The following is a 23,296-nucleotide window of genomic DNA, read 5'->3' as shown; positions in this document are numbered from 1 at the left end:
TGGTCAGGGCACATGCCCAGCTTGCAGGCTCAACCCCCAGTAGGGGGTGTGTAAGAGGCAGCCAATTGGTGTTGCTATCTCTCTCTCTCCCCCTCTCCCTTCCTCTCTTTCTGAACAAATCAATAACATATTTAAAAAAATAATAAATAAGAAAATAAAAATGGCTCCTATAAAACACAAAAACAACCACCCAATGACAATTACCCAAAGTTGAATAAAGGCGATTTAAAAAATTGATTAATAGTATCTAATTCTTCCACAACTTCAAGGTTAAGATCACCAGGTTCAATGTGCAAATCTGTAACTCCTTTTGTTGAAGCCGTCCTGCATGACAATTCTTTCCTTAATCTTTATCCTTTTGGTTTCCCCCTAGCCCAGTGATGGCGAACCTATGACAGGCGTGTCAGAGGTGATATGCGAACTCATTTTTTTGGTTGATTTTTCTTTGTTAAATGGCATTTAAATATATAAAATAAATATCAAAAATATAAGTCTTTGTTTTACTATGGTTGCAAATATCAAAAAATTTCTATATGTGACACGGCACCAGAGTTAAGTTAGGGTTTTTCAAAATGCTGACACACCGAGCTCAAAAGGTTCGCCATCACTGCTCTCGGTTATAATCGCCAGAGCATTGTCTGTCAGGGCCGGTATAGAGATGATTTTAGTGCCCGGCAAATTATCATGATTACTACAGGCTGCTGCATCCTTAATGAGCTCATTCCTGCCCTGAAGACAATGCCATTACCTGACCAGACAAAATTCCCTGGGCTGGGAGAGCTGAAGAATCGGAGGGTGCGGACTTGCATGGTTTCCTTTGATATCAGGGCCTCCTGTCAGGATAGTCTGACTTCCATGGCAATTAAAACGATCCTTCGGGGTCACCTCTTTCTTCTGGCGTGAAAACTGACAGTTGCCCTGGAGGCCGGATGTGGGAGGGGATGCACTGTTTTGGGTCCTCATGCCCCCTCCGGGAGTGGGGACTGGCTGGTTCTAAACAGGCTCTCAGCCGTGGCTGTCACTTCGCTCTAACAGCCGTGGACAAACTACGGCCCGCGGGCCGGATCCGGCCCATTTGAAATGAATAAAACTAAAAAAAAAAAAAAAAAAAAAACGACCGTACCCTTTTATGTAATGATGTTTACTTTGAATTTATATTAGTTCACACAAACACTCCATCCATGCTTTTGTTCCAGCCCTCCGGTCCAGTTTAAGAACCCATTGTGGCCCTCGAGTCAAAAAGTTTGCCCACCCCTACCTTAGGATGTTAAAAGCTGGGCAGGCAGCACGTGGAAGTAATGATGAGCTTTTCAAACAGGACGGAACTGCATGGTCTACATTAGAACAGGCCACACAGGTGCCCTGAGAAAGATGGTGGCAAAGGACCACGGGTGGGAGGTTTCAGTCATGACCTGCAGCCAACTTGGCTCCACCATTTTGCTGTTGTTGTTAATCCTCATCCGAGGACATTTTTAAAAAATATATTTTTATTGATTTTTTACAGAGAAGAAGGGAGAGGGATAGAGAGTTAGAAACATGGATGAGAGAGATCGATCAGCTGCCTCCTGCATGCCCAACAGTGGGGATGTGCCCGCACCAAGGTACATGCCCTTGACTGGAATCGAACCTGGGACCCTTCAGTCCGCAGGCCGACCCTCTATCCACTGAGCCAAACCGGTTCAGCCCGAGGACATTTTTTCCATTGATTTTTACAGAGAGTGGAAGGGAGAGAGGGAAGGAAAGAGAGAGGAAAAAAACATCCATATGAGAGAGACCCATTGAGTGGTTGCCTCCCATAAGCACCCCAACCGGGGCCAGGAATGGAACCTGCAACCCTTGTGTGTGCCCTTGACTAAGAATTGAACCCGAGACCCTTTGGTGTTCTAGTCACTGAGAACACTGGCCAGGGCCTGGGCTCTAGTCTGAAAAATCATTTCCAAAACATGACCTCAGAACCCGGAGGATGGCAAACTAATACCTCAATGTCAACCCGAAGACATTAAACATTTATTACCACAAAGATACAACAGAGCACCACATTTTTTTCTTTAAATACACTTTATTGATTTTTTGCAGAGTGGAAGGGAGAGGGATTGAGAGTCAGAAACATTGATCAGCTGCCTCCTGCTACTAGGGATGTGCCCACAACCAACTACTGGGGATGTGCCCACAACCAAGTTACATGCCCTTGACCTGAATTGAACCTGGAACCTTTCAGTCTGCAGGCCGACACTCTATCCACTGAGCCAAACCGGTGAGGGCAAGAGCACCACATTTTTAACAAGGAAGAAGGGTCTGTAACTGGTTTCCTTTCACGGTGTCACCACTGCAAAAACGATACCTGCGGAGGAGAACATGTTCAGCGTGAGGCTTGGCAGCTTGTGGAAATGTCCCCTCAGGTGAGTAAACAGCATTTAGCCAAACCCTGGAGTTCAGACCTTTATGATTGAAAGGCTGGGCTACAACATGCAGTGTCCAGGTGTTTCTTACTAAGCAAAACCACTTAAAGAACACCCTCTCCTCCTGTGGCCTTTTAACAAGCTGAAAGTGAATCAGCTGTGTTAACCACAGATTTTCAAAAACTGTGGATTTGGGTGGGCCTGGCATAGATTTTGGGGACTGGGGTGCCCCCACCTGCCAAGAGGGGACTTTCCCTAGAGTTCAGAACCTGGGGGGTTCTTCATACATTGCTTCTGGGAATGGAAAATGTGGCAGCCACTTTGGGAAACAGTCTGGCAGTTCTTCTAAAGCAGATGAGGCCCAGAAATCAGGATTTTAAAAGGATTCCCAGGTGATTCTAATGTGCAGCCAAGGTTGAGAACCTGTTCTAAAGGTTAAACATAGTAGTTACCACATAACCTAGCAATTCTGCTCCTAGGTGTATACCCAAGAGAAATGAAAATATATGTCCACTCAAAAACTTGTACATAAATGTTCACAGCAGCATTATTCATAATAGCGCCAACGTGGTAACACCCATGATGTCCATCAACTGCTAAATGAATAAATAAAAGGTGGTATATCCATATAAGAGAATATTATTTGGTAGTAAAAAGGAATAAAGTACTGATACATGTCACAACATGGATGAACCTTGAACATATTATGCTAGGTGAAAAAAGCCAGTCACAAAGGACCATATATATTGTATGACTCCATTTATATGAAATGTCCAGAATAGGAACATCTATCAAAATAGAAATCAGGTTGCCCAGGGCTGGAGAAAAGGGGTGAGACATTATGGGATGATGGCTGATAGGTGTGTGGGTTTTTTGGGAAGGGTGATGAAATGTTCTAAAATTGACCTTGGAACTGATTACACAACTCTGCACATATACTGAAAATCACTGAAGTATATACTTTAAATGGGTGAACACAGGCTATGAAAATTATATCTCCATAGAGATGTTGGGGGGGGGGGAAGACCATGGAGAGATGGCAATCCTGAAGAGGGTGAAGCCCGCCCAGTTGGGGCAACAACCCAGCCATGAGATGCAGGACACCTGGCCTCCTCCTTTTCCTGTGGGCGTCTTTGCTAAAGACAAGCCTCCCTCAGGGCTCAGCTGCAGAATGTGGCTGGATTAGGGGTCATAGGACTGGGGTCCAAGTCCTGGTTGTGCCTCAGGCTCAAGCTCAGCTCTTGAATAAACAAAGTACTGACACAGCTCTAGTGACCTCTGACCCTTCCAGCACCATGCCCAAGAATCAGGCCTATGACCAAGTACTGTCAGCACAGCTAAGTCATACAGCTGAGCAAGGTCTTCTTATGTGTTTTTGAAAATAGTTTGCAAATACTCTTCCCTCTGGCTTTCCTGGGAGGCCTTAGACACGTTATGTGACTCTGCGAACCCCACTCTTCTCACCTTAACATGAGAGCAGGTGAGAGGTGATTGAGTTTCCTTCAGACCCTGACATCTATTGTTTTGTATCATCCTCTTTTAAGGTCACCTTTTTTCTTGCCATATAGTAAACACTGTTATGATCTCTCCCTAATCTCACCAAGTAAGATTCTATCCTCTCAGCTAGAGAAGAGCTTGCCACTGGGAGCTAGATCCTCACACAGTCTGTATTCCTCTCAGGCCTCAGTCTCCAAACAAAACAATTTGTATGAATAAATGCACCCAATGGAAATAAACCCGAGATTTCCTACATCTACTGCCTGGGTGCTTTCCTTCTTGTTTGAGATAAAACAGTCTCCTATTGGCCTATTTCATGAATCTATGCCTTACAATTGATGTCTTGCTCTGGCCAAGTTGAATTTGGCTTAAGGAAAACAATGATTGATTTTTCCAAGTAAATCAGATGGATAGATGGAAAGATGCAGAGTTGAGAGGAATAGTTGGGTAGATGAATGGCTGCATGGATAAGTGGATAGGTCAGTGGTTAAATGGATGGAGAGAAAGGGATGAAGGAATGGGTGGGTAGAAGGATATGTAGGTGGATGGGTGGGTGATTAAATGTATGCATGTATGTTTGCAGATATATAGTGATAAGGAAATAGAGAAACAAGACTTAGTTGGATTAAAAGATACTCACTCAGTCCCATATTCACCGCTTTGCACTGTGATATTCGAAGCCCCCAAGTTGTACCAGAACATATTTATCCATTGGTTGTTCCAGAGGAATGTAACCTTCTGGATTTTTCCAACGTTGATGTCCACATCAATGTCACGCACATGTTTTGCATCTGGTTTGAGGGATCCTCTGCAAACATAGACATAAAGTGTTCTATCAGCTGGGTAGCTGAATTCTAGGATGATAGCAACTCACTGTTACTCCAAACAATGGCTGCTGCTGTTGGCTTTCTGCAATTCCCTGACTGACTCCATACACATCCAGGGCCGCTAAAACACAAACGTATCTGTGAAGAACACAGCTTTAGAATAATACTGGACTCTAGATTTCCACTATTTTGATTGGTATCTAGAGGGAAGTCAACTACTTGGGGCGGCATATTGACCCTTTAATTTTACTGCAGGACTCCTTATCTTTCTTTAAAGATGCATGTGCTCCAGCCGGGGTCATCTGTGGGCATCTCATATGTAGCATAACAAGTAGTCAAAGAACTTTAACGTAACATGAAAATTACTATGAAAACTTAGTGTAAAAACGGTATCTAATTTTACAGCACAGTTATCCAACACAGTTTTACCAAGATTCTCATATACCCACAAAAGCTAGGAGCTGAGGCTACCATATCAACAGGAAGCTAGTTTCAGGCTTCCGGTGAAACACAGCATGAGTGGGGGATGGAGTGTGTGTGGGATGGGAAGGAGTTGCCATATAAATGTGCTTTGTCTAAGGAGAACATGATATTCATAAAACTTAACCAGGGCCTGGCTGATGTGGCTCAGTGGTAGAGTGTCGACTCATGAACCAGGAGGTCACAGTTCAATTCCTGGTCAGGGCACATGCCCAGGTTTTGGGTTTGATCCCCAGTAGGGGGTGTGCAGGAGGCAGCTGATCAATGATTCTCTCTCATCATTGATGTTTCTCTCTCTTCCTCTCCCTTCCGTTCTCTGAAATAAATTTTTAAAAAATTAAAAACAACAACAAGAACAACCCCACAACTTCTGCAGGAAGGAAGCAGTGATTAGCAATCCAGAAGGAGTCGGCCTTTAAAATCGCGAGTGCTTCCTCTCTGGGCCTCCCTCTTCTATGGGGTGATTCAATTAGATGCTAAGAGACTTCCTTCCGACTCTGATATTCTAGGATTCAAAGGTTCTGTTTGGCTAGATGTATGTAGAGGTTTACAACCAATCTTGTATTAATAATCTAGTAGGGTAAGTATGGTCATTTCGCTTTACTATTAGACTTACTTGAAAATTTCATACTGCTTTGAGGTTCCATTGCTTCCATATAAAGCAATCCCGAAGGACCCACTCATTTCAGTATTTCCAGCCAGTGTGACTGATACCCTGTATCTCCAACCTGTGCAAAGAAAAGATACTATCAGTTCAATGAACTCATCTTGTTGAAAAAAAAAATGACCCATGGGAGCATTCTTGTTCCAAGCTCTGAATCCCCCATGAGTGGGATGTAAGGGCAAATATAACAAATGGTTTCCTTCAATGCACTTGGGAGTCCCAGGAATTCTGATGCTAGGTGGGGTGAGGGGGAAGTAAATATTGCAGCTCAGCATAATCTCTTCCCAACCCAGCCAGGTATGTGTTCTGATGGATGGAGGGTGGCTGGTTACTATACCCCGGTACCCAGGTGCCCACCACGGACTGTACCAGAAAGACCAGTGGGAGAGGGAGACGTCTGGGCTCCCACATTTGGATAAATCACTTACTGTTGCCTTCTTTGTTTTTTATTTTTGTTATTTTCCCATGCCATGGACATATTCTCAGTGGAAAAACAACACAGACAATTTCTAAAAATGAGTAAACCCTTTCTCAGCGCTCTGTCCACCTGCCCTCCATCTCAGGGTCTTCCCAGTTTGGTCTGTAGACTTAACCAAGCCAGGCAGGGTGATTTGCTGCCCGGAGACAATTTGCATTGTCTGAAGATGTTCTTGATTGTCACACCCAGGGAATGGGGTGGGTGGGTGCAGGGCTACTGGCATCTCGCTGGTACAGGCCATGGATTTGCTAAACATACTGCAATGCATAGGACAGCCCTCCAGGAACAAGTGATCCAGTCCCGGATTCCAGTAGAGTTGATGTTGGGATACCATGACCTAGAGCTTTCTATGAGCATTTACACACACATATATGACTGTATAAAAAGTTAGGCTTTTGCCTGTATGGTATGGCTCAATGGGTCATTGTTGACCCATGAATTAGGAGTCATGGTTCCATTCCTGGTCATGGCACAAGCCTGAATTTTAGGCTCGATCCCCAGGAGGGGGTGTACTGATCAATGATTCTCTCTCATCATTGATGTATCTATATTTTCCTCTCTCTCCTTTCCGCTTTGATATCAATAAAAATATATAGGGTTTTCCCCCTTCTTTAAAGAGTATGCACTGTTCTTCTCTATTCTTTCCAACCATCCCCATGCCAGACTGACTCACCGCCCTTCCCAGTCCTGTCCTGTGCTCCATAAGGTCGGCCTCCCCAGGGGTCCCTTCCACTGACTTTCCTGTGGGTTCAGCCCATCAGAGGCTTGCATGAGAGGCCAGCGGTAGGAGGAGGGAGATGGAGGTGCTTGCTCCCCTGCAGCCTCCTTGCTCTAGTACCAGGTTCTGGCAGTAGCTGGCTTTACCCCATTCCTGGAGCCCCGCAGTCACTAGATTCTGGGTGCCTCAGCATCCCTCGTTTGTTCTTTCAACCCTGTCCACTCCTCCAAAAGCAGGCCCTCCAGTGAGGTCTCCTCGTTGAACCACTAGAATGAGCTCTGTCTTCTGCAGAGACCCTGACTGGAACATGATATATTACCAGATGGTTTGCTATTTGCCATTTTACTTAATATTCCTTAGCAGTGGTTCTTAAACTTCTGGCTCTTTCAATACAGTTCCTCAGGTTATGACCCAACCATAAAATTATTTTCATTGCTACTTCATAACTGTAATGTTGCTACTGTTATGAATCATAACATAAATATCTTATATGCAGGATGGTCTTAGGTAACCCCTGTGAAATGGTCATTCGACCGCCAAAGGATCGCGACCCACAGGTTGAGAACCGCTTCCTTAGAGGTTTTCTAGATCCTTCCTTGAATGGTTACATACAGGATGTGGTTGTTTAACAAGTTATGGATATCTAGCTTTCTCCCCGCGTTCTTTTGATATTAAAATCAGTGCTGCAGTGAACATCCTTGAACACCTTCTCCTGCACACATGCAAGTGTTTTCCTAAGGTACATTCTGACTTAAAGGAATATGTTTGTAAGACTTTATAGATACTCCCAACTGGTATCATGTATTCTGTGTGTTGTATTACATGAAATACTGTGTGTAAACAGTGTTCTGTGAAGTGCTGCATTAATGTTTTTCAATGTAAAACTCCCTTGGAAAATACATGCTCTTCTGTTCAGCCATCATGTAATATTAATTATAACAAACAAAACTTCTTGCTTTTACTATCTTCTTTTTAATTGAACAGCTGGCAAAATAACACCAAAAACCACAGCATGCTCACGTGTGTGTAAACAGGGGGACTAGCATGGTGGGTAATCACGGGGTGCCTTTGCCCCATCTTTCCTTCTTCTGTTCATGGATCCGTCCTTCCTGCCACAGGGTTGGGTGGACATGTGACCAGCCTGGGCCATTCATGATCAACCTACTCCACTGGTCAGGATTATTGGTTAAAGGGTGAACGTGAGAGGCAAGACAAATGCCATTCTACCGTCCTTCCATTATCATTTAAGCTGGCTGGTGTTGAGTTTCTATCCATTGCTACCAAGGGTCCTAACTAACAAGGTTGATACACCTTTTAAAATCATTTGCAGCTTTTAAATGGGTACAATGGAACTTACGAGCAAAGTTACCACTCGCTCCTGTGTTCAGGAAAAACGTTTGTCCCACGGCGCTGGTGTTGCCCTGAAATTGGTCAGCATAGTGCCCCATTTTGGGGCATCCTGTGACTGGACAAGGAAAACAGCCATTCTAGTGGAAAAACAAAAAATTGTCTGTGAGTGGTAGGCCTTTCACTCATTCACTCACTCATTTGGTCAATTCATCTTCCCATCCATGCAACTATCCCTCTCTCCCTCCCTCCTTCAATCACCCACTCATCCATCTAATCATCTTTCTATTCATCTGTCCATCTACCCTCCATCCATTCATTAATGCATCCATCTCACCCATGCCGTCCAGGCATCCTTTGAGAATTTTTCAGAATGAAAAGCTGGGGATCTAGGGAAGGACCCCCGGGTCAGGTCTGTGCCATGAGCCGCCTGCCCACCCGATATCCGGAGGAAGAAGGCTCTGCGAGGCTCAGTGTTACCAGCACCTCATCTTACTAGTCGTGGAGTTACATCTCTGCTCTGTTCCAAGCCACAGGGACAAAACCAACAACCACAGAGCCACCCCACCCTCCCCAGGCTCCTGGGGAGACCCACCTTCTGAAACTCCTCGTAGGAGGCACAGGGGTAGCCCAGGAAGCCGTCGGGGTTGAGGATGCTGTTGGAGTAGTACTTGTAGCTTCTCAGGTGATTGCAGGATACAAGGTCTCGGCTTCCTGAGGAAGCAAAAGCCATGGGAGCTCACAGGAGACTCTCACTTTTGAAGCTTGAAAGTTCTGATCTGAATAAGGAGTCACCTCCTCATTTCATGGAGGGGAGTCAGCATTTTCAAATGCCTCAGTCCCAATTCCAAGTTCCTATCATTGACTTTGACATACGTTTGGGCAAATAGTTAATGATCAACAGTTACAGCACATAGAGGTGGTATCTGGGGCTTCTTTAGCCATGGGATTTGGATCTGGTCACTTTCCTCTGCCCCCCCATATGCCTGTATGCTGAGCAGGGCCTGCTTGGGGCTGTGCATCTGCTGGGGAGGGACGAATTCTAACAAGGACGTGTGTCCTATCCTCCAGGGGCCAATCTTCTGACATAAGTGAAGGATGAGGAATGGGGTCCTTGGGGAGAGTGAGAAAAATATATACAGAAAGGAGAGAGAGAGAGAGAGAGAGAGAGAGAGAGAGAGAGAGAGAGAGAGAAAGGAAGGAAGGAAGGAAGGAAGGAAGGAAGGAAGGAAGGAAGGAAGAAAGAAAGAAAGAAAGAAAGAAAGAAAGAAAGAAAGAAAGAAAGAAAGAAAGAAAGAAAGAAAGAAAGAAAGAGAGAGATTGGGGGGAAGAGAGAGAGGGAGCGAGAGAGGCAATAGCTTTCCAAAGGAATCTTACACTGTCAGCCAGTTGGTGAATGTTAAGGCCCAGATGCTTGGTCTTCTGATTTTTCATGAGAAACCTGCGTGTTGACTTTGACATGACAATGTTTCATGCTTACATGACAGCAGTGCATTCTCTCTTTAAAACTGCTCCCTGTGAAGGCCGACCACAGGCTGCTGTGGACAGGGCTGGGCCAGAGGGTCCCATTAGGGAACCAGAAGCCATATCTGCAGGGCCTGTCCCAGGAAGGCAGCTTTTCTGTGCCCAGGGCCCCAGGCTGAGAAATACCTCCTCCTTGGAAAGCCTGAGGTCAAAGCAGTGGAGACCAAAGTCCCCTGGGCCCTAGGCCACTGTGTCACTGCATTTTATCTACCACCCTTTTCTTTAAACCCAAGTCCTCCTTTTTGAAAAATTGTGCTTTTTTGGTTTGTTTTTGTTTTTTCATTTCTCCAGCATCATCCCATGGCGTGATGCACAGTGACCCCAGACATACCTGGGGACCTCTTCTGGGAGGTCTGGGGTCCTCTTTGGCCTGGTGGATAAGCTCTGCCTGACCCAGGGCCCAGGGACTCTTTCACCAACACTCATCACCAGACAACACAACCTGTTTCCACCTTAATTGTTTCTTTCACCCAGAATTGCTGCCCAGGGATCCATAATAGAGGGGCAAGTGGATTTAATTGTTCCTCCAGCCCAGCGCCTGGGTGACTGGGAGCCCACACAATAGACGCACATCCTGTGGGCTTGTTCACTCTGAATTGCCTCTTTAATTAAAGCTGGGCTCCTTGCTATTATGTGGGCCCTGCTGGTGGCTTCTGGAAGGGGCAGCCTCATGGTGACTCAGTGTTCCTTCAGCTGGGTCTTCCCGGGAGTTACCTGGTGCTGGGCAGAGAGCTCAAAGGCTCCATTGGCTGACGGTGGATGTGGGCTACTGCTTTATCGCCCCTATTCGTTCACAATAAGCACATGGAACATTCAATGCCACAGAAGGCCTCTCTGCTCAGTGGAGTGGGCTGTACTGAGCGCCTGCTCTGAGCCAGGCCCTGAGCAGGGTACTGGGGTGTCTGGGATGCCCGGGAAACACCCAGCAGAGACAAATAAACACTAAAATGAAATGATGGCAGACTCAAAGCCTCCATGTGCTGGGGGGAGATGAAGCCTGGTCTCCAGGGAGAGGCAACAGGAGAAGAGCAGAGGCCAGACAAGGACAGGTGATGGAGGTGGCGCTGTAAGTCACCTAATCTTAGGGGAATGAGCATGTCTCTCAAGTAAACGCAGACCTCATGCGGATGAAAAAGGGGCCACATACTAAACCTGAGAAACTCAGGGGAATCCTGCATGGTGGCCTTACAAACTCAGAGGCTGAATGTAACTACGTGGCTGAACATAAAAATTCCTAATTAAAAGCTGGTCATGGAGGGTAGTCCTGTCCCAGGCCTATAGCTTCCTTGACAAAGGTCAATATATATATATTTTTTAAAACTTACCCCAGGATATGTTTATTGATTTTTGAGAGAGTGGAAGGGAGAGAGAGAAACATCAATCAGTTTCACCCCAAATGCTCCCTGACCAGAAATCAAACCCAAAACCGTTTTGGTATACAGGACCAAGCTCCAACCAACTGAGCCATCCAGCCAGGGTGATAAGGAATCTTTACCTTAAGTGAAACTGTTTTCTTTTTGCATCTAAGAAAACACACCTTTTAAATATCAGAGTAATCTTTTCCAGATCCCTCAGGGCACCCCCTTATAAGAGCACCAGACCCCAGAACCCCTCACTGTGACCTTGTTCCCCAAATACCACCTCTATGTGCTGTCAGTGTTGCTCATTAGCTATCCTGTTCCCACCAATGTAAAAGAATGTGTCTCTCTATTTTTCTTTTTATCCAATTCCAGAGATTTCCAGTTTTACTTTCCTCCCCTCCCTAATCTACCACCCCTGGATTTCATGGAACCCCTTTGTCTCCTGTTTTTATTCTAATGTTTAAAATAAGACACAAACTGCCGTTCTCCGGAGCATGTTCTCAGTCTGTTGAGATTTTGCTGCCCAGCAATTTTCATCAGTTTGGCTCCAATAAACTCATAAAAATTCTCTACAGGTTTGGAATTTCTGACACTGACACGCAGAAGCCTCATCCTCCCTAGACCTCCAGGCTCCACACGCTCCATGTACGCGCTCCCCAAACTCTCGGATCCTGTCCCCACTCGGTCCTTTTACCAGCTCAGTCCCTTTCCTGTCCTAGCACCTGCCCACAGCAAAGGCCGAGAACGTCAAAGCCCTGCAAATCTTTGTGGGAGCCCTTCTAGGAGCAAGCAGTGCAAGCAGCTGGGGTGATCGTGGGCACAGCTAGAACTGATATTTGCCAACGTGCCCGTCCAGCTCAAGCCTCAGCATCCTCATGAGGGGGGATGACACAGGCTGTGGACTCAAGGGTCCCAGGTTCGATTGGGTATGAAGTTGGGATTTTGCAGCCAGAAATTAAACTTTAATATAAGGTGGCCTTGGTCAAGTTTGATAACTGTTCAGACCCAGTTTATTCAGTTGTAAACTGGGGATAAGCAGAGTAATTCCCTCATGACGCTGTGACAATGCCGGGGACAGAATGAGCACCCTGGACATGGAGGCAAATTCAGCGCTACCAGGGCCCGGCCACGTATCCTGCCTTCTCCCCCAAAACAGCACTGTCATCTTGCTTTGCTAATGCACTTACCTTCCCAGAAATCATTTACATCAACAATGGAAGAAAGGATACTTTTCCCACATCCGGGCATTTGCTCTCCTCCATTTGGATAGAAATCCAGATGGCCCACCTTCTGGCTCATTCCAAAACCTGAAACATCAGAAGCGGCGGTGAACAGGGAGGGAAGAGGTCCCGGGACAAGGTCATGGCCCCAGAGAGCGTCCGACTCCTTCCTACCATAGCTAGAGTCTTGTTGGCGAACTGTCCCCTCAGCACAGCCACCCCACCGGGCTTTGTAGATCCCTCTCCAAGATGAGCCCATAGCAAGACAAGGAAGTAGGAGTGAGCAGAGGCAGTGAGCATGCCTACATGTGTATTTGCATGTGTGTCTGTCTGTCTGTCTGTCCTGGGGAGGCTGTGAACAATACTGATATCCCCTGATACCATTATGCATCATAGACACCTATTAGGACTGGTGCAATTCCCATTCCTTTACTCATTCTGAAATTTTGATTTCTATGTTAGAAGGTTATATTGAGATCTCGTTGTATTGAGAGCCCAGCATAGTGGCTGGATGCTTTGGCTTTTTAAGCACACAGACCCGTGATCACATCCTGGTCCTATTTACACACTCCGTGATCTCAGGCAATAACCAAAGCTTTTCAAGCCTCAGTATCCTCAGCTATGAAACAGTAATAATAATGCCCACTTTCTGGGGTTCTAACCATGATTAATGAGCAAGTATGTACAAAATGTCCAATGCAGCCCATGGTAACCATCACTATTATTTAAAACATACCCTTTGTTCGCATGTTTCATGAGGGGTTACATAAGAAAATATTGAAAAAAGAACATTGAGTTTATGTAATATTAATTTTTTACATAATTTTATTTATTTAAAATTTTCATTTCTTTAAACTAACAACAACTCACCCATTTTATTTTAGAAGCATTAAATAAAGGAATATAATTTGTTTCCAACAACACAAACTATAACCAAAGTTTCCACAAAAGAAGTAAGCAAAATATTCAAACATTGACATTGCATTTTGCAAGTATATGTCAAGCTTCCTATATAATAAAAGAGAAACATGCAAATTAGCCATCCCTCCACTACGCTCAAGCCACGCCCACCAGCCAATCAGAGTGATTGCAACTTAACCCAACAATGATGGCTGCGGCCATGGAGCTGGAGACTTGGGTTGCCTCAGGTGACTGACTAAGGAAGCCAAGCTTCCCGCCTGCCCTGGCCTCCGCTGAAGGAGTGGCTGGGCGCCTGGGTCACCAGGAGCTGGGTGGGAACTACGCAGCCAGGAGCAGGGCGCTGGGCAGCTGGCAGTGGCCGGGAGCAGGGCGGGAACTTCCCAGGTCGGGCACCCGGGGAGCAGGGAGTGGGGCGGGAACTACACAGCCGGGAGCCAGGGGCCAGGCCGCTGGGGTGGGGCGAGAATTATGCAGCTGGGAGAAGGGAGCTGGGCTGCTGGGAGTGGGGTAGGACCTTACCAGGGCGGGCTCTGGGCAGCCGGGAGCGGGTCGGGAACTACTCATCTGGGAACTTCTGCCATGATGACGTGGCAGAAGTTCCCACCCTATAGTTGTTTGCTCATTCACTTACTTGCTCATTCATTCACTCATTCACTTACTTACTCACTCATTTATTACCTCACTCACTCACTTTGCAAAAACATCCAGGTCCCTGGCACCAGGCCAGCTACTGCAGGTGAAACAGGATAAGACAGAGCTATGTACTCAAGATGTTAGTAATTCAGTAGGGTGAAGCAGGCACATGAACGAGGCAGTTGTACACACATACGCACTGTACTGGGTTCAGTGAGGGCTGTAACTAATGCCGTCTTTGTTCTCTTGAAAAACTGGGGCCTCGGGAGCCAGGCCGCCCCAAGCCTGTAGGCCTGTGCCTAGGTCTGGTGTGGCCAGGGTCCCGGAACATGACAGAGGGTGCAGGTCGGGCTGAGGGATCTGCCCCCCACCCCGGGCATGAATTTAGTGCACCGGGCCACTAGTCCTATATAGTAAAACCCTAATATGCAAATCGACCAAACAGCGGAAAAACCGGTGACTATGACGCACACTGACCACCAGGGGGCATACGCTCAATGCAGGAGCTGCCCCCTGGTGGTCAGTGCGCTCCCATAGAGGGAGCACCACTCAGCCAGAAGCAGGGCTCACAGCTGCTGAGCATGCAGGAGCCTCTCCCGACTCCAAGGGAGGCAGCACCAGGAGCAGGGAGTGTGGCTTCTGCCTGGTGAGCACAGCAGTGCTGGCAGAAGCCTCTCCTGCCTCTGCAGCAGCACTGAGGACCCTCAACACGTCACCTAACTCCCTCCCCCCCGGCCCCACCAGAGCAGGAATGGATAGTGGAGCCTAGGGAAGGTCACAGGGTTTGAGGACTGAGCAACAGCCTTCCATAGGCTACACCAGTGTTTGTCTGACCTGCCTGGGGCCACAGGCTGATACCACTGGCACTGGGTTGGCTGTTTATTTGTAGCTGGCACCCACTTTGACTGGTTGGCATCCAAGCTATTTCTGTAGTTAACCATGTTGAATGCCACCCCTGGACCTACTCTTAGCAGTTACAGCCCTGGTCACCAAGAGGTGGATGAGGCACTCACCTAGGTTAGGGACTGTGGGGGAGGTGTCTGTGTGAATCACATCCACAAACATGGCGTCCGATGGGTCCAGCCTCACCTCCTCGGGCAAGCCCTGGAAGCCTGGTTCTGCCGGATCCAGTCCTGAAAGGGGGAGGTGGACAGTGACGAACCAGGTTCCAACCCCTGGACCCACAAAATCCATGTGGTTTTCTGCCTGAAGCAGGGGCTGTGCCCAGCTCATCTTCAAAGAGAAACAGAGGGTGGGAGGAGCATGGCCCACAGACTCAGTGACCTATATTCTAGCCCAGGTTCTGCTCAAGGTCAAAGGCATGTCTTCCCTCAGCCTCAGTTTCCTCATCTGGAAAGTGGGAATAACAGCACCCTTCCTTATGGGGCTATTGTGAAAGCCCCACGCAAAGGTATAAGAGAAAGAACTTTGCAATCTGAAAAAGTCTCCGTAAACACAATCTATGAATCCCCCATCCTTCCCCCAATGCCTAGCACACAGCCCTGGGCAAAGGAGACAGCCATCACACTGTGTGCACAGTGATATACACACGGGACTCAGCGGTGTCTGTGTCTATGTCTTGTGTGCCTTCATTTGCCTAGTGACTCATTCATTCATTCTTATTATCTACCATGTGCTTCCTGTGACAGGTCTCAGCTACTTTCATTTTCTGCCTGTAGCTGGAACTGCCACAACAATTAATATCTGTGGAACTGATGAATTTGTATTAAAAAACCATTTCACTGTTCAAAAATCTGTCGTACTCTAGCAATAATAATCCTGAAGTCATGAGTTGAATGTGCTAGTCTGTTTTTCTTTTTTAATAAACGTGTTTTTATTTACAATCCTATATTTTTTGTAATTCACATGAAAATGTATGGGCAGTTATTTTTTAAATCTCAGTCTGGCAGCACCTAAAATCAGTGCAGCTGAAGGACCAGTGGGGGCGCCCTTGGCCATAAGAAGTGCCTGTGTCCTGGCTTCCATTGCCCAATAGGGGACCCCTCTCACCCCACCACCCCCCACCCCCGCACCTCTTACCTGTGATCCTGCCCACGCAGCCCCCCAGCCTCCTGCCTGCCTCGCCAGCCGCATGCGCGCCCAGGCTGTGGCCGATGATGTGCACGTTCTCCAAGCTGTAGCCCATCTTGGTCTGTGGAAGGATGGCGTGTCAGGGACACCAGGCCCCGTTGAGGACGCCCTGTCTCCCATAAGTGGATGGGGACAGGTCTCAGGAGGAATGACCTGGCTCTTGGACCACCTAGGACAGCATGACCCCACCCTGGGCCAGCACAGTCTCCAGAGTCCCCAGCCCCGAAGTGCAGGCGGTGGGTGGGTGGTTGGAGGTGGGGGGAGTGGACATGTGTGTGGCGGGGGGAAGGGCAGCAACACTGCGGACTAGTGGCCTCTGTGTCCACTGCAGGCAGCCTGGGGAGCATGACTGGGCGCTGCCTGCTCCATCCGCACCCACCCCGGCCTTCCTTCCCTCCCGCAGGGCCTGCATGGAGAGCCTGGGTAGCGGGCCCAGCTCTGGGTGCTCAGAATAGACCTTCCAGAAGGCAGTAGGGGCTTTCCCCTTTCTGAGAAAGAAGACCCATCTTCTGGGCTGACCAGCCTCCAAGGACGGCGTATTTCAAAGGGGAAAGTGAGGCCCAAAGTGGTTCCTTTGCCCCAGGCGCCACTAGGGATCTTCAGGACACTCCAGGAGGGGAAGGCTGCAGTTTCATTTTAGGAAACGCCCCTCTGTGTGTCCAGGCTTCCAGGCCCAGCCCCTGCGCACCAGTCCCCAGGCTGCCTCTGGGTGCACGGGGTCTGCCTGCCCCCTCGGGCCCCTCCCCACATGATGGGGCTCAGGAGGATTTACCGCTAGCCCTTCTATTAAGAACGCTATCTCGGCTCCCACGACTCGAATGTTGTGGACGGCTTGGTTGTAACCTGTCCTGGCCCCACGCATCCAGTCCACGCAGATGCAGTTCACCTTCTCCACCTTAAACATGTTCTGGGGGAGAAAAAACAAGAGGGAGGATTCAATGTATTAACAGGCACAGGCCGCACACTCCAGAGACAGGAATTCACAGCCACCAAGCATCTCATTTGTGTCAGAGTTTTCATATTCCTCCCACTTGTCCTAATCCTCACCACTTCACCAGGAACCGGTACCTGATCCCCACTTAACAGATGTGAACACTGAGGCCTGGATGGAGTAAGTGACTGGCTGAAGGTCTCCCAGATGGTTATTGACACAGCCAGGCAGAAAAAGGTTCACTTACTACATCAGGGCTTAGCCCACTGTTATGGGAGGGCCAGATCCACCTGCTCATATAAATCAAGTTTTATTGGGAACAGCCACACCCCTTTGTTTACATATTCTCTCCCCTCTGCTTTGGAGCAAAAACAGGGTTGAGTGGAAACCATATGACCTGCAAATGCTAAACTATTTACTACCCAGTCCTTTACAGGAAGTTGGCTGCCACTTGTACTAAGTTTGCTGCCACTGTACTAGGTGCTGAAGCCACGGGAGGGCTGCTGTTATGTTCCCAACAATGCGGAGGTGGGAGCTAGAAGGTATTAACAGACAAGATGACATTTAGATGGAGGCAGCTACAACTCTGCCCACATGTGCATCTTTTATATTATGTGGTGTGGCCGCCGTGTGCTGCCCAAGCTCAGACTGGTCCCGTGATGGGACCAAATAACTGTCAGAAAGAGCCACTGCAGAGCCTGTGTTCATTGGAGGATGGCCTGGACTACCCCGGGGAGTGAGGCAGGGAGGAGTTGCCTGGAGGCCAGGGCATCAGGATGGACACGTCCCCCTGACTCTCCCAGCTCCACGTTCACATGGCATCCTTCTGGGACTTTGGGACACGTGTGAATGCCCAAACCGCCAGAGGAGCAGCCCACCCTTGGGAAGAAGCTGCTCAGGGTCTCCCCCAGAGCAGACTAAGCTGAAAGCCATGCCCCTGGGCACGTCCTAAAGACTAAATCTGTAGACACAAGGTTGTGGTATTTTATAGACAGGAGACCTGGCTTTGCATTCCCACCTCCGGATTCAAGCCTGGGAAGGGTTGAACTTCTCCTGCCTTAATTTCCTCATCTATAAAATGGGAACAATAACTCTACCTTTCTCACAATGTTGCTGGAGGTGATGGGGCGGTCAAATGAGGCAAAGACTGTGAAATAATGATCACAGTGTCAGGCTCAGAGGAAGTGCTCAGAAAATGGATGTTATGAATAATAATTCATTACTAACATTCCTGATACCTTCAGAACTGTGCCATCCAATACTGTGGCCACTGGCCCAGGTGGCTATTTACAATGAATGAAAGTCCATACAATTTAACAGTCAAGTCATTGGTCACACTCCCCGCATTTCAGGTGCTGGGTGAGCGCAGGGGAGCAGTGACTCCTGGTTGGGACATGAAGCCATGGAGCCTACCTGGCACATGTCCGTCAGCCATCTCTCCTCCCCCTTGTCTATGAAGCCGTGGATGATGAAGCGCGTCATGCGGTCCAGATGGAAGTTTGAAGCGTTCACGGTCGCCAGGTCCGTGGAGGAGATCCGCTGGTTAAAGTAGAAAAGGTGAATTGGGACATTGGCCTTTCCAAGCCAATGGCCTTTTAGAGCCAGTTCCAGGGAAACTGGGTCACCGGATCAGCTCCCACGAAGTTGGGTGGGGCTAGAACTGGAGTTCCTACCCTGGGCTTTGAGAACAGGATTCAGAAGGTCCACGTTCATGGACTTCCTAGCATTTCTGTTAATTATGAAATTGGGCAAGAATCCACGGTCATCGTAACAGCACTCTGTCACCAATGGGAGTCACAGGTATTTTCATGTCACAGGACAGTGGTCGCAGATGTCTTAAAAATCAGTTATTCTCATTACTATTTGTAGTGGCCATAGTTAGACCAACCCATGGATCTTATTGTTTAGTGAGATAATAATAAAGCAGCATAGATATGTGACATCTATTTATCTTTTCAAATGTTCTGATAACTGTTTTTCAATCTAATTGGTTTCCTTTGTAATCCAATGTGTTTTATTTCGCATTTAAATACATCATCCTGAGAAGGGACCCCTCGGCTTCCCCAGATGGTGGAAGATGTTTCTAGAAAAGAAACACTGAAGGACCCGAGGCCAGAAGCACCACAACGAAGGGAGATGCAGCTCAGTGGAGCCGAGAAGGGCCCCTCAATCTTGTAGCACTTAAGAACTGACGCCTACATACCAGGGGCCCCTTCACCAGCCCCCTGGGCACCACGCATGAGGAAGGATCAGAAATAAAAACAGCCCAACCACCAGTCCAAGGGGACTCCCAGCTGGGGGTTCTAAGGGGGAGTTTGTTACCTACAATCCCAGGGCAGCTGGCCTTAGAAATGGATGGCCAGTCACCTGCTCTCCAAACTGTCAGGGGTGGACCTGTGAGCAGCTGAGCTCTGAGCACATTCTTCCTGGTCACTTCTAAGCACCTGGAAGAGCCTGTACTGCCTCCACCCACAGGCCTTCTGGGGACTGGAGGTCACTCCCAGGGCTCTTTTTGCTTTTCTGGTTAGATGGCCCCTCCCACTCTGGCAAGAGTTTCTCAGTGGTTAGAGCATTGGCCCATGCACCGAAGGGTCACGGGTTTGATTCCTGGTCAAAGGCTTGCACCTGGGTGGCAGGTGTGATCCCAAGCCCCAGTTGGGGCTCATATGGGAGGCAACCAATCAATGTGTCTCTCTCACATCAATGTTTCTCCCTCTCCCTCTCTGTCTCTATCACCCCTTCTATCCCTCCCTTCCCCTCTCTAAAAAGCAATGGAAAAAATATCCTCTGGTGAGGATTAACAACAACAAGTCCCTCTCCCACACCTGTCTTCTGGCTCATCAGGAAGGACTTACACCCCCACCCTCATTCCCTGAGCGGCTTCTCTCCTCCCACCCCCAGGGCAGGAAGAAGATGGACACACCAGGCCTGGATTCCCCATAAATGCTGCTCCTACCCGCTTCCTCCCAGGATCGGGGGTCAGTGCCAGGAAGGCCTGTGCACAGTGTGTGGAATGTGGGCGTTTCTGGGCCCGGCACCCATAGACCTCATCAGGGGTTCCCGATCCTGAGAACTAAGGTGGCTGCCAGTGGTGAGGGAGCATCGCCCCGACCGCCCCAGGGCCCTGCCTTTCCCTTAGACAACTGCGTGCAGACTCCAGTGTGGGCGCTCCACTCCACCCGCCCTGCAGTCCCGCCAGGCCCCTCTTACTTGGAAGCTGTTGGGATTCTCATTTGTGTAGAGAAGAAACCGGGTGTTGACGTCCTTGGGGGACCAGGGGGATAGCTTCAGGGGCCGCTGTAAGACTCCTGTCCACGGCTTCTCATCGGGGAAGCAGCCAAAAGGTTCATAGCAGACTTCCTTTCCTGGGGCAGAAAGAGCAACACACGGGGACACTGTGAGTTCAGAAAAGGAGCGACCTCGCCTCACTACACGGGAGGCGTTTCAGGGTGCAGCCCGGGCTGGCGAGGCCAATGCTGGGCTCCACCTGCTGTCAGTGCTCCCCAAATTCCACGGAGACAAGGATCATCTGTGCACACTCCCAGCGCCTCCCTGGGCGATTCTGATTCGCAGGGAGGGAGGGGGGCACCGGGAAGTGCTTGTTTCATGCTGTTTTCACCCTGATCATCAGGCCAGAGGGGGATTGGCTGAGCTTCCTGCCAACCTTCTGCCTTACAACTTCCTCTTCCGGGAGAGCCCCAGACGGCCCTTTACATGCCATCACCCGGCATCAGGTATGATAGCGCCTGCAATTCTGTAGCGCAGAGATGCTGCTGGGTGGACCCTGATGCTGGCGCCACACCCAGCACAGCAGTTGATCCTGGGTGCGGTCCAATCCCCTTGTCTTCATGTCACCCCTTGACGCACATTGTCCCCCCAATTATTCTCTGCCATTTCTGGTTTTCCCTGTTGTTCTCAGAAAAGGTACATTTCTTGAGGCCAGGGATGACTGAGTTTTGCATCATTCTGTATAGAGTAGGGGCTCAATACATGCAATCGATCATCCAAATAACCACGTCTAAATCTGAGGGTCCTGCCTCTAGTCTACAGCACAAGCATTTTCACAGAGAGTGCCTACTGAGGGCGCATACTCAAATCTAGAGTATTTAAATGGCTCTTTTCCCTTAGGCTTCCTCAACTCCAAAACGGATGGTGCCAGAGGTTGGCTATTCACTCAAAAACTGACAATAGTCATCAGTTTTTACCTGAAGCATGAGTAGACTGTTTACTCTGTGCCAGACACCACACTAGCACTTCACCAGTATTATTCCCTTTAAGCCTCAAAATAGCCCATGATAAGGAATTACTTCCATTTTACAGATGGGAAAACCAAGGCACAGAGAGACAAAGTAAGCTGCCCAAGGTCACAGCCAATGGTGGAGCCAGGATTTGAACTGGGGGAGTTTAATTGGGAATAAAGCTAGGCACTGAGGAGATAGATACATCAGGTACAAACCCTGCCTTGAATGAGAGGTAATCTAACAGGAAAGGAATCATGATGACCTTGACTTCCTTCCAGGAAGAGGGACCAGTCCCAGACGAAGGGCTGTGGCGACTAAAGCAACTCTTGCTTCAGGTGGTAAATGCAGGAGCTTGAAGGCCAGGGTCAGGCACCAGGGCTGTTAGGTGGATAGTGAGTGGAAGTGCTGATGAGTGTGGTGGGCTTGTGCTCCATGAAGGTGTTTTCGGGAACCCAGTGTGGGTGGCTCAGAGGCAGGAGAGCCTGGGAGAGGTGGGGGTTAGAGTGGGGCAGTACAGGGGTGGTGGGTCTGAGAGGAAACAGGCATTCTAGGCTTGGGTGACCGTGGAAATGAAGGGAAGGGTGGAGAGATGGGGTAGGGAGTGGTGCCTAAGCCTGGACAAGTGAGTGTGAGGTGTGGTGGGAGGCCCTGGTGGAGCTGCCTGGAAATTGGAAGGGAGACAGTGGGGCAAGGGGAACAGAGGCTGGGCAAAGGGGAAGCCACAGGAACAGGGCAAGGAGACGCCGGGAGTGACCTCTGTTGGCCGCCCACATTTAGGGCTGGAGGAGGAAGCAAAGGAGCAAAGGAGACCAAGAAGGACCAGAAAGGCCCAGGTAGCAGCCAGGCCCGGGTGGGCTCTGCTCTCCAGAGTCAGGACCTGCTGCATGGCCAAGAGGGAAGGGAGGCCAAGAGTGGGCTGGGCAAGGTGAGGAGGAAAGGAGGACTCGTGGTGCAGTAGGAAGCCCAGCAGAAGGGAGGCCAGAGGAAAGGCTCAGATTGGAGCCTGAGAGACAGAGGTGGCAACAGTGAGAGGAGTGATGGGGAGGGAGGGACAGTTTTCCACGGGACATCCATGTAGCTTAGGCTGCAGACATGCACTTGTCCTCGCAAGGGACTGAGAACTTGGGGGCCTGTAAAGAGCACCATCCCCCAACACCGCTTCCCAACAGCCTACCACTTTGGTCACCCCCTCACAGCCAGTAGCTGGAGGAAAAGGACTGAATGGTCCCCAGGGTCATCTGTGTCTAAGACGTTGCCCTGTGTTTTCTACAGCTTCTACACTCCCCCAATGGTGGCAATTGTTGTTTTTGTTGAAATAATGATAATGCTGTTCATTAAGATGATAATGATGATGAGCCCTCTAGCTGCCCCACCCAGAAACCAGCCCAGGCAAGGTCCCTTCCTCCCCACAGGGATGGGACAGCACCCTCACCTCTGACGGTGGCCAGCAAGAGGAGGCCGATGATCCAGGAGGGCAGCATCTACATGGATGAAAACACAGACAGTGGGGACCATCGCCCAACCCAGACAGGGCAGGGGGCCTGGAGCCCAGGGAAGCCTGGTGCCTGGTCCCATCAGGCTGTCCCTCCAGGCAGGGACCCTGAGGCTGAGTCCTCCCCACACAGGGAGAGAGCAGCACCTCTGTGGAACCCGGATGCAGGATCCTCCCAGCACAGTGGCAGCTCCCTCTGGGCCATGTCCCTTGGCCTGCCCAACCCTGCCAAGCGCCCTGCCCGGGCAGAGCCATGACTTACTGTGAGACACCTGTGCTCCACTCAGCCTCAGGGTGGCCGTGGCCTTTTATAACCAGGCTTTATCCTTTGGACTCCTTAGAGGAAAGGACCGGAAGATGGATAAGTGTGTTTTGCAACGAGATTATCATAAACACATACAGTCAGCTGAGCGGGGATCAGAGCTTTTTAAAGTGAGATCAGAGGGGGGAAAAAAACAGACTTTGGGGACAG

At 49.0% G+C, this 23,296-nt stretch overlaps 1 protein-coding gene across 1 annotated transcript; it reads right to left on the bottom strand.

Annotated features, from left to right (window-relative positions):
- Positions 1–2,277: 2,277 nt before the first annotated feature.
- On the bottom strand, positions 2,278–22,816 carry LOC102436335 (pancreatic lipase-related protein 2-like). Its single transcript, XM_006088164.3, has 12 exons — positions 22,765–22,816; positions 20,302–20,456; positions 18,505–18,630; positions 16,933–17,067; positions 16,110–16,221; positions 15,083–15,202; positions 12,483–12,602; positions 9,006–9,124; positions 8,421–8,550; positions 5,820–5,931; positions 4,537–4,704; positions 2,278–2,341 (listed from the first exon to the last, which is right to left on the bottom strand). The coding sequence occupies exons 1-12, from the start codon at positions 22,811–22,813 to the stop codon at positions 2,278–2,280; spliced, it is 1,410 nt and encodes a 469-aa protein (XP_006088226.1). The 5' UTR covers positions 22,814–22,816.
- Between the last annotated feature and the right edge of the window lie 480 nt (positions 22,817–23,296).

The sequence above is a fragment of the Myotis lucifugus genome, unplaced genomic scaffold (genome assembly GCF_000147115.1).
Source record: "Myotis lucifugus unplaced genomic scaffold, Myoluc2.0 scaffold_44, whole genome shotgun sequence".
NCBI classification, from domain to species: Eukaryota; Metazoa; Chordata; class Mammalia; order Chiroptera; family Vespertilionidae; genus Myotis; species Myotis lucifugus.
This window is presented reverse-complemented; position numbering and strand designations above follow the sequence as displayed.

Coding starts and splice junctions, on each gene's coding strand:
- LOC102436335 (XM_006088164.3), bottom strand. CDS start 22,813: ATGCTGCCCTCCTGGATCATCGGCCTCCTCTTGCTGGCCACCGTCAGA. Junction 9,125..12,482: donor TGTAAATGATTTCTGGGAAG/GTAAGTGCATTA, acceptor TTGCTTCCTCAG/GAAGCCGAGACCTTGTATCC. Junction 2,342..4,536: donor AGCGGTGAATATGGGACTGA/GTGAGTATCTTT, acceptor TCTCCTCCGCAG/GTATCGTTTTTGCAGTGGTG.